At 37.0% G+C, this 11,550-nt stretch overlaps 1 protein-coding gene across 1 annotated transcript in view; it reads left to right on the top strand.

Moving 5' to 3' along the window:
- Window positions 1-3,641: 3,641 nt before the first annotated feature.
- RIF1 (replication timing regulatory factor 1) overlaps window positions 3,642-11,550 on the top strand; it is a 57,760-nt gene continuing 49,851 nt past the window's right edge. Inside the window, exons 1-5 of the mRNA XM_031961357.1 lie at window positions 3,642-3,675; window positions 7,512-7,931; window positions 8,039-8,349; window positions 8,460-8,512; window positions 9,280-9,358. Of these exons, the coding sequence (XP_031817217.1) occupies window positions 3,642-3,675; window positions 7,512-7,931; window positions 8,039-8,349; window positions 8,460-8,512; window positions 9,280-9,358 (897 nt within the window). The remainder of the gene's footprint in view (window positions 3,676-7,511; window positions 7,932-8,038; window positions 8,350-8,459; window positions 8,513-9,279; window positions 9,359-11,550) is intronic.

Raw genomic sequence — 11,550 nt, 5'->3', positions numbered from 1 at the left:
TCCTGGAATAAATAACCTTATTTTTTTTTCCCCTTCAATTCAAACCTATCTTTAGGTTTTGTTCTTTTCAGAATCATTAATTGTACTTAATTTGAATTTGGATTTTTCCAATTTGACTAATTCCATATGACTTCTTAGTAATATATTTTACATTGTTTCACTTTAATAAAAAAAATTGTCATCTTGTGGCTATGTTGCAGGAGTTAGTTCCTTTTGTGTTCCATTATTCTTTTAAGTTTCTAAAATACATGTTTGCAGATGTTTCATTACTGTAAACTCTAAATAAGAGCCAGCTTACCAAAAAAAAAAACAAAAAACAAAAAAAAAACCAAACAAACAAACCCAACAACAACAAAAAAACCACTGGAAGAAAGAGATCCCATACAAGCTAAACAGAAAAGAATAAACCCCTTCTGGTCACTTAAAAAAAAATAACAATGTTTATAATACTATTTATTAAAATTCTAAATGAAATGGCAGTTTTCTTGCTTGTTTTATTTGGTGGAAAACTAATTCTAAATATCAAAACATCAGTAAGAAATTTTATGTAACTGAATTTAATTGAATCAAGATGTCTTCATTTTTAAAAAATGTACTGATCATGCTAATTTCATTGTTTTCTGAAATTCTGATCCCTGCTGTATCGAGTGAATATTGCTTATAGTGGAGTTTTGAAGTGAAATTCTTTATTCTCTCTTCAAAAAATCTCATAGATTTTAATCGTTAATATTTTCTTTTTTCATATTAGCTTTTTATTTTTCAAAATACATGAAAGATAATTTTCAACATTCACCCTTGCAAAATCTTGTGATCCATATTTTTCTCCTTCCCTTCTCACCTCTCACCTCCCTTAGGTTAAGCAAATCATTAATATTATATATGTATATATGTGTATATGTACATATATACATATAATAATAAATAATAAAATATTAATGATTTGTTTAACCTATATATATAAACACACATATATATAGGTTAAACAAATCATTAATATTTTCAAGCCACAAATCAAGACCCATTTAAAGTTACTGAGTGTCCTTGACTAAACAAAAATGAAACACTAATGAAATATATAAATAACAAGGGGGTCATAAAATCATAAAGGGGAAAGAAAGATCAGAATTATAGGCTAACAAAAATATTGCTACCAATTGGCATCTGCCAAATAATACTTGCGGAGAACTCATCAAGCAACTATACATCAGCATTTTTCTCACAAACTATGTTTTAGACTTGAGAAATAAAAGACAATTTTTTAATTAAAATTTTTGACTTTGAATTTTTTAATAGGAGACAATATTGACCTATTTCATTTAATAAACAATTCTTAGAGTTGTCTCTTCTATCTTCTGCTGTGTATATTCTATAGAAATGGTTTTTAAAATTTAAACATTTTATATTGAAAAACTAAAGATGTAATCTTAACTTTTTATTTCATGAACTTCTTTGTTAACCTGGTGAAGTCTACAGACCCCCTTCTAATGAATGAATGAATTAAATGAATAAAATAAAATGTATAGGATTACAAAGGAAACCAACTATATTAAAATAAATTTGTTAAACCTTAAAATAGTTATAGTTTGTTTTTTTTTAAATCCTCTCAATGTTCTCAGGTTAGGAGTCATTGACTTAAGAACTTTAATGAATCAGGGATGAATCAAACCTCTGGAGAACAGATAATTAAGCACATGTACTGTACAGTACTACCTACTTCTCCATGTCATGACAGAAGGAAAAAGGACTATTATATAAGATTAATAATTCAATATATGTTTTTGGACATCACAAATGTGGATTTATTTTGCCTTGATTAAATTTACTTATTTTAAGAATTATGTTTTTGGTTTTTTTTAGGGCAGCAGGATTGGGGGCAAAAGGTGTGAGGTAGCAGAGGGGGAAATAGGTTGGAAGAAAAAGAAGGAGGAGGAGGAGGAGAGGAAATTGTTCAGAAGACAGCTCAGACCAGCAGGATGGTTTGGAAAGTAATATGTTGAATTTACTATAAATTTTTTGAAGCAGCTACGTATAATAGAGAATATTGATTTTACTTGTAACCTCTGTTTTTTTCTTCTATTTCATTTTGCTGAAAGAAATGTTCAGGTTTTTTAATGTTTGTGAAGTCCAGAAGCTAAAAAAAATTTTTTTAAATAAAAAAATCTAAGTACAATATGTTTCTGTCAAAGAAGGAAAGTAGCTGTAGTAGAAGTTGTATACATTGTTAGATGCATTCAATGTAATGCATTTTATTTAATTGTTACTCTGTTGCAAGGCAAGGGTCAATCTGGAATAAGGAGAGATTTTCCTCCCAGAATTGGCAAATATAAAGTTAATGCATCAATTAAATATATTTTTAAACGTATCTGCATAGACTTTTGGACTTGCTGAAAATGAAAATATCTGTTTTATTCAGAAGGCATTGAATACATTCATATTTGTAAATGGATTTGTGATTTTATTAATGTGGGATTATAAACCCTTCTACTAGTATAGAATGCAGTCTCTCTATACATGTTTATTTTGTGTAGTTCTTATTATTCAGAGTTTCTTAGATATATATTCTTCACTAGAAGCTGTCCGTTGGTTCTTTTTAATATCTCAGGGCTACAAATGTACCATTATGATTCTCTATTATCTTTTAGTCTCCATATCTCAGAATAGTTCTGTTTCTATTTCTGCATGGCCTTGATAAAGCTTTTTGTAATATGAAAACTAATAATTATATAGCACTTTAAAAATATTACCTCATTTTATCCTTACAATAACTCTAAGGGGTAGATGTTACTATTATCCCCACTTTAGTTGAGGAACATGAGTTTTCTTCCCTATTTCATCATCCATATCTAGTCCCCTAATTGTAGATGAAACCTAAAATACTGTACTGGCTCTTTCTCTACATTCTCTCACTTGATCACCTCACCAGCTCTCATGTTTTGATTACCATCTCTATGCAGATTCCTAGATGTATATATTCACCCCAAATCTTTCTCCTGAGTTCTAATTCTGAACTCTTTGTTCATTCTCACACAGAACACCCCCCCTAACATCTTCCTACATTTTCACTGACTGTCCCCCTACTTTCTATCTATAGACAGCCAGGTGGCACAATGAATAAAGCAGTGGCCTTAGAGGCAGAAATATTCAAATTCAAATTCTTTACTAGCTGTAATCATTAATCTCTCAAACTAAAATTGCTTTACCTGTAAAATGGGTATAATAGCACTTTGGGGGAGTTATCAAATTTTGTAAGATTTTTTGCAGGTCTTAAAAGTGATAAGAAATGCTAGCTATTGTTATTATTTTAGCCTCTTTGCTTTTGGGGCTCCCTTCAAAACTCTGCTCAAATAGCACCACACATTTTGTTATTTCATTGTTACTATTATTCTTATCCTTTACAGTTTTGTAGTCATCGTGTTGTAGAAATATTTAAAAAAACAAACAATTTTTAAGTTTCTCTAGAAATATTAAGAAATACTATTTTAAAAGTCTAAAATTCTTTCCAGGATTTTCCCTTGGGCAAAAGGGAAGACCAAAAAACTTTCCTCCAAAATGGAGTAAAGATGATAATTAAATTTAGCTCTTATCTAGAATGTGATTATTGTCTTAGTACACTATCTGAAATGTTTGGTGCCAGGCCCCACATGGGGACAGCATTATCTCTTTTGAAATTTAAGAGTAAGCTATTGACCACAGGAAGAAACTTCTAAAAGTCAGTGTGAGAAGTTTACAGAATTTACAGAAATTATAGTTTACCCCAAACTATATCTTAATATTTTTTTTTTGTTCAAGATTGCTATTATTGCTACCTGAAATCTTTTTGGAGCAAAGAGTAATATGGGGGGAAGGGAAAAGAGACCATGACAATTTGGACATCTCTAAGGTAGAAATAACCTGGACATAAAATTAAATAATAATTTTGTGGTAGACTCAAACCTAAATCACAGGGAATATTACTGTATAAGTTTTAATTTTTTTCAACAGTGAATACTTTTTCCTGATTCTGTTTATTTCACTTTGCCTCATCATTTAATATAGTTAAACAAAACAAAACCACAGGAATAATGTCTGCTTTGTATTTCATGATACAAAAATAAAATATGGAGAGGGGAAAAAAAGGCAAATTGTGTTAAATAAGAGAAATTAGGATCAATTACTAGTTTACAGGTGTCTATTTATTTGAACTAACTACTCTTGTTAACTATATGTTAACAAGTTCTGTTAAATTGGTGTTTTTTATCAGTGACCCAAGGATAAATTTTAGCAGGTTTTTTTTTTTTTTTTTTTTTTTTTTTTTGTAGGTCAAGGAACATATAAAAATGAGTGAGATAATACAGATGTTTTGAGGCAAAGAGTAGGCAAGGTTGAGGAAGTTCATATCTGATGATTCAACAAAAGAATCCCTTCAATTCTCCATATGTGTTTTCAACAAAATATCATTTACTTTAAAATGAGGTCTTTCCAGGCCAGTTAGTACATAAACAAAATTCAGGGTAAATCCATATTGTCAAAGATTATTTAATATCTAAGCAGCTTTCTTTAATCAACTTATTTCCTAAGTGCAACTCCCTTTTAAAACATTTCAAATGTATACAACATTAATGTTTTTATGTTTCAGTGTTTTAATTGTTCAGTCATTCCTGATTCAATGTGGTCCTATGCGTTGATACTGGATTAGTTTGGCATTTCCTACTCCACAGTGTATCCCCATTTTACAGATGAAAAATTGAGGCAAATGGTTTAAATGATTTGTCCAGGGTTACATAGTTAAGTACACATCTTTACTTTCCTTTTTTAGAGGCAATAGGGATTAAGTGACTTTGATAGGGTCATACAGATAGTAAGTGTTAAGTGTTTGAGGATGGATTTGAACTCAGATCATCCTGACTTCAAGGGCAGTTCTCTATCTGCCTTAATGCAGATAGATAGATAGATAGACAGACAGATAGATAGATAGATAGATAGAGATAGATAATGCAGATAATGCAACTTCCTTTTTAAAACTCCAAATGTACACTAAATTCATGTTTTCATTTTTCAGTGTAGTATTGCTGATTTCTGGCACTATTATATAGTTCCAGTAATCAAGTCCAACTTTCCCCATTTCTTTCAAACAATGCACTTTCCCTCTCCTTTTGCACAAGTCATGAGAGATAAAAATGACTTTGTTCTGTTACAGTAAGGGACAATGTTAGAATTAGAAATTAGCCCTAATTCCAACTTTCATTCTTTTCAGAACAATTTTTTTCTCTAAATGTTTTTGCAATCCTTTTCCTCCTTTTATTAAGCTACAAAATACTGTCCATCTTAAACAGTTGATTTGTATTCAGTTTCAACTGGTCAGTAAACAAAAACAGGATTTTATATTTTTCTTTTTAGGAATCTGGGCGGCCTAAATAAGTTTTAATTATATATTAACAGTTTGGTCCCAAATCATTATTCATTTATTAAGCACTCAATGGCAAACACTGCTGGGGAGGAGGAGGAAGGGAAATAGAAGGTCCCTAATTCTAAGGAATTTGCCTTACATTCTAATGGGGAAACAAGAAGTACATTTATAAATCAGGCATATACAATATGTGATCAAAATAGATACAAGATAACTTTGGAGGAAAAGAAGACAGTAGCAATTGAGGAAACCTGGAAATCTTTTACAACAAGGTGGGGTTTAGGCATTTTTTTAAGATGAGAAAATAGGCTCAGAAAAGTGAAGAAACTTGCCTTTGGTCTTATGGCTAGTTATGTTCTTTGTATGCAGTTTTTTCCCCACTACTTTAGCCTCCTTGTTCTGGCATGGCTACACAACCAAGAGCTCACAAATGAAACAGGGCCGTCTGTGATGTTCTGTTCTGTTGAATGAATAAAAATGCTTTGGAAAATCCAAATGCTTGAGAAAAAAACAAACATACAAACATTTATATTTTATTCTCAAAATTTGCCAATATCCTGAATAAGGTTTTAAAGTATTTAAATGCTACACTTTCAAATGAAAACTGAATTTCCACTTGCAAACATAGTGATTTTTAACAAAATGAGTGTTTTAAAAAAGTTCAGTTCCTTGGGAACAGTGATTGTCTTTTGCTTCTTTTTGTATCCCCAGATCTTATGATATGGTTGATAATTGTTTAATTGATTTAATATTTTTATACTTCTGTGTAATTGTTTTTCTTTGTAATCCTATCTTACGTATTCTAAAAGGAAATCCATGACATAAAAAATTTAAAAACCATTGCTTTAAAGGGAGCTGGGTGTAGTGAAGAGGATGTGGTCTTGGGCTAGTTGCTTATTGTCAATACTGAAAACCACCTTCCAATTCTAGAAGTTATAGAACATGTATAGATGAGTTAAGTGAAGAAGGAAGGAAGGAAGGAAGGAAGGAAGGAAGGAAGGAAGGAAGGAAGGAAGGAAGGAAAGGAGGGGAGGGAAGGGAAAGGAAAGGGAGGAAGGAGGGGAAAGGAAAGGGGGAGGAGGGAGGGAGGGGGGGGAAGGAAAGGAAAGGAAAGGAAAGGAAAGGAAAGGAAAAGGAAAGGGAAAGGAAAGGAAAGGAAAGGAAAGGAAAGGAAAGGAAAGGAAAGGAAAGGAAAGGAAAGGAAAGAGGGAGGGAGGGAAGGAGAAAGAAAGGAAGGAAGAAAAGGAAGGAGGGAGGGAGGGAGGAAGGAAGGAAAGGAAGGAAAGGAAGGAAAGGAAGGAAGGAAAGGAAAGGAAGGAAGGGAAGGAAGGAAGGAAGGGAGGGGGGAGGAAGGAAGGGAAAGGAAGGAAGGAAGGAAGGAAGGAAGGAAGGAAGGGAAGGAAGGGAAAGGAAGAAAGGGGGGAAGGAAGGAAGAAGGAAGGAAGGAAGGAAGGAAGGAAGGAAGGAAGGAAGGAAAGGAAGGAAGGAAGGAAGGAAGGAAGGGGGGAAGGAAGGGGAAGGAAGGGGAAGGAAGGAAGGAAGGAAGGAAGGGAAGGGGAAGAAGGAAGGGAAGGAAGGGAGGGAAGGGAGGGAGGGAAAGGGAAGGAGGGAAGGAAGGGGAGGAAGGAAGGGAGGGAGGAAGGGAGGGAGGGAGGGGGAAGGAAAGGAAGGAAAGGAAGGAAGGAAGGAAGGAAGGAAGGAAGGAAGGAAGGAAGGAAGGAAGGAAGGAAGGAAGGAAGGAAGGAAGGAAGGAAGGGGGAAGAAAGGGAGGGAGGAAGGGAGGGGGGAGGAAGGGGGGAAGGAGGAAGGAAGGGAGGGAGGAAGGGGGGGGAAGGGAGGGAGGGGAGGAAGAAAGATTAAAGACCCACAGTTTCATTGCACGTTTTTGTCATTCACTAAGGATAGTTGAAAGTGAAATCACTTGCCCTCCCAGGGCGTCGGTTTTCTGGGAGAAGGAATTACAACACTAATTAAATTCTAAAAATGAATAAAGGGGCGTGGGGGAGAAGGCTGTCGGTCTGTATTCCTCCTACGGCATAACCCAACCTTACTCATTTCTCCAAGGCAATTTTTAAATGACAGCAAAAAAAAAAAAAAAATTTAATTGAGAAATTTCGCCTAGCAGGCAAAAGGTTAAGACGCTGGGTATCCATCTGCACAAGAGGATGGGGGGGCGGGTGGCGACGAGCCCCTGCCCCTCAGGTCGGCCGATTGCCGGGCACCCTTTCCTGGATTTCCCTCCTCGCAGGAGCCAGGGCCCCGCCCCAGAGCCGCCTTCCCCACCTCCTGGATCCTCCCCCTCCCCCCATTTCCTCCCCCCGCCGCCATTTTAGGCTGGGCCGGAACCAGCGCCTGGCGCGCTCGAGGGAGCAGCTAGAGGGCGAGCGCCCCCACAGCCGCCGCCGCCGCCGCCGAGTCGGTGCTGGAGCCGGATCTCGCACCCGAGCCCGGGGGATCACGCGGGACGCGCCGGCGGACGGAGCTCCCGCGGGCGGGGGACGTACGGTTGGCCCGGGCCGAGGGCAAAGCAATCGCGAGAGGCGCCGTTCGGTGCCCCACCCCCCTCCGCTGTCCTCCTGGGCCTGAAGCGCCCTCCCACTGGTCCTTCCTCCCGCCCCTCGACCGCTTCGGGCGCCTCCCCCTGTTGAAAAGAGCCCGGGAAATTCTCCGGTCGGCGGCGCCGGACGCGGGTGGCGGCGGGAGTGGCTGCGGCTGAGGCGGCGTCGGGGCCGGCGCGTGTGCGGAGGGCGGCCAGGTGCCGAGTCGCTTGGCTTGACCTCCTGCCTCCACCCAGAGATCGGGACGCGGGAACGCGGCCTGGGGAGGGGATGCGGCAGGCCCGGAGCGGTTGGCGTACACGGTGTGTGTGTTTGCGGATGCGTGGGCAGCGTGGGGGGTCGGCCGCGGGGGGGGGGGTGCCGGGGATGGGGCTTACGGCGGCGCGCCAGGGGCGCTGGGGGGGGGTCTGTCCCTGGGGTGGCGTCTCACGGGCCTCCGCCCTTCCGCCCCTTCGAAGGGAAAGGGCCCCATATGACCTGGGGCCAGCCTCTGACCCTTCCCTTGGAAATTGGAGGATCCCGCCGCCTCTGCGGGGGAGCAGGTGGATGCCTACCTGACCTTGGCCAGGTAAGCCTCAGTTTACCTTCTTTTTTCTCCCAATCCCCCGATATCTACTTTCACTCCCTCCCCCCCACCTCTCCTGCCCATTTCCTCGAAGTCTTGATTGGATATAAAGCAGGAAGGGAAGAGTGGATAGAAAATAAAGGAAGATTAACTTCATTTAATCCGCAAGTCAGGTTCCTTTTGAAATCCAGCTTAAAGTTAGAGAAGATCAGTTAAGAGGTTGTTAAGGATTGTCTTGTGTGAGCTTGAGATTGAGAAAGGATCTAGTTTTTTGTTGTTTTTCCAGGAAAAGAAGTCTGAAAAGTTGGGAGAGGGTTAATTTATAGGTGGATGAACTGGTTTTACACACTTGGAATCACTTGTGCAACTATACCATTCTTTTTGAATGTTGCAAGCTATTTTTAAAAAATTTAGTCGCAAAACTAGTTGGAATATTTTTTTTGAGATGACTGGTAAATCTTTTTTTTTAAGGTAGTAGCTGTCTTTCATGTCCTTAATTTGTAAGCCAGTACCATCTTCATACAGTATTTAAAGTTTTATTACTTTATCATTTGTTTGAAAAAGATTGTGAAGGTTAATTTTACAAGCTTAACAATCTAAGATCTTGGTGGCATAACACTAAATGCCTTCTCATGAGAATATATGATACAAGTGTATTTCAGGTTATGAGTTACTCAAGAATGAAAGTATGAGCCTTATTTAAGAAAGAAATCAATATTTTTAGTAAGTGTAATAGTGATTAAATTTTTTTCCCCTTCATATTCTTAAAGTCGACTAACTGGAGAAGAAGGAAAAGAATTCATTATAGAAATCAAGAAACAGCTTCCTCGCCTTTATAACGCATTTAAGGTTTGTAATAAATGAATTTCATTTATATGTTTTACAAATTCTTTCAGACCATTTTCATGACCATCTTCAAAGTGAAGGCTATTGATACTGGAGCAATTTAAGTTAGAAAGTAACAATTTTGCTTTATTATTAGGATTGAATTTATGATTGAAGGGACCTTAGAGAAAATCCAATCCAACTGTTTAACTTTATAGATGAAGAAACTGAATCCTAGAGAGGTTAAATGACATGCCTAAAGTCATATTGTTAAGTGGAAAAGCAAAGATTCTGACTGCAAATCAAGTATCCTGACACTGCACAAGGGTGTTTCTCCTACTCATAGGATTGGTCTTGACACTGACTGCAGACTCTTAAGGACTGCTTATGGGGGCACTTGAGAAACACCAAAAGTGTCCTAGTAAATATTCAATAGGCTTCTATTCATATAAACAGGAAATTTGCTATTTAGTTTTAGTTTTATCACTTTAAGTACTATATTTTAACATAGCTATATTCTTTATTCTTTTACTTTTCATATGAATTCTCAGAGGCTCTGGAGATGGTGTTCTATGGCCTGCATTAACTTTTAAAGGCCTCAATCTTATACTTGTTAATGCTAGATCCCATTGCATGTTAATAATAGGACACTTGGTAATGTTGAAGTGATTTGTAATGAAGAGGGGGGAGCTAAGATCGGGGCAATCTGTATAAAATATCTAGTAGATACTGAGAAATATTAAAAAGTTAATACTTAATATGTTTGCCCATTTGAGGAAATTTCTTGAGAACAGAGACTACCTATCTTTTCTAATTAACTTCCATCATCTAGTAGAGCAATATATGAACCAGCTTGAAGGCTTGTTAAATATTTGCATTTTGTAAATGTGATGTAGTATAAGACTTTCCTTGTCTGCCAGGAACTTAGAGAGTAGAGTAATAATGTAAAAGTTACAGTAATGGGGAGTGCACTGATTTCAAAATACTAATTGAGTTTAATTTGTTACTAAGTTTTCTTTTTCTGGTTTGATTCAATACAGAGTATGGCTATATTGGCTTGCTTTTTTCAGTGCCATGACAGTTGGTCCAATGCCTCAGATAAAGGGATCATATATGTTCCCACCCACTGAAACATTGGAAAAAATTTTAAAGTAACCCTTTACAAGGGGATTTTAATACTTTAGAACTCCATAGAAGGGGGGAAGTTATTAGGGAAATCTAAAAACATATCACCTGCTATTTACCACACTTGAAAGAAAGCCATCTCTTATGATAAAGAATTTTTTTAATGAAGGAAGAAAGAAAAAGTTCTGAAAAATTAATATATCAAAAAATTTTGATACGGTGTGTTTTATACTCATTCCCCATCCCTCAACCTCAGAAACAAAGATAGATTGTTCTCTTCTTTTTTGATAACAAATTTGGTCATAAGTTTGCAATATTCAATTTTGTTTCACTTTGTTATTTCCATTTAACTTGTGTTTTTCTCTTTCTATTTGCTGTATTGCCATTATTTCTTGGAAGACTAAACTTCTCTGTGTTTCTTGAATTAGATTTTTTTAAATTTTTTTTTTTTTTTGCTGAGGCAGTTGAGGTTAAGTGACTTGCCAGGGTCACAACTAGAAGTGTTAAAGTGTCTGAGGTCAGATTTGAACTTAGTTCCTCCTGACTTCAGGGCTGGTACTCTTTATCTACTGTGCTACCTAGCTGTCCCTATATTATTTCTTACAATGTAGTAGTATTATATGACTTACGTACACCACAAGTGTTAGCTATTCCTCAGATAGTGCATATCTATTTGTTTTCTTCTATTCTATTTCAACAAAAAGTGACTATGAGCCTCTTTTGTCATTGAGCTCCTTGAGATATTTGTAACGGGGCACACTAAAGGGAAGAGCTGTGAATTGTTCTAATTATAGATGTCATGTGTCACTTGAACTTTGAATAATGTGTCTGGGATTAGACAAAAGTGGAGAATGTAAAGGCATTTCAAGAAAGGGGAGAATCATACAAAATGGGAAATGAGTATCAGATATTTGGTTGGACATTACTGAATCTTGCCTAGGAAGAGCAGAAATTTTTTGTCTGGGAAAAATGAGAAATAGAAGTATGTAAGGGCAGTGAGATTTGTGGACAGATGTTTTGAAAATTAAAGACTCTGGAATTTAGAGATAGGGAGATGTCTTCAACATTTTTTTAAGCATGGGGGTGATGGA

The sequence above is a fragment of the Sarcophilus harrisii genome, chromosome 3 (assembly GCF_902635505.1).
Source record: "Sarcophilus harrisii chromosome 3, mSarHar1.11, whole genome shotgun sequence".
Taxonomy (NCBI): domain Eukaryota; kingdom Metazoa; phylum Chordata; class Mammalia; order Dasyuromorphia; family Dasyuridae; genus Sarcophilus; species Sarcophilus harrisii.
This window is presented reverse-complemented; position numbering and strand designations above follow the sequence as displayed.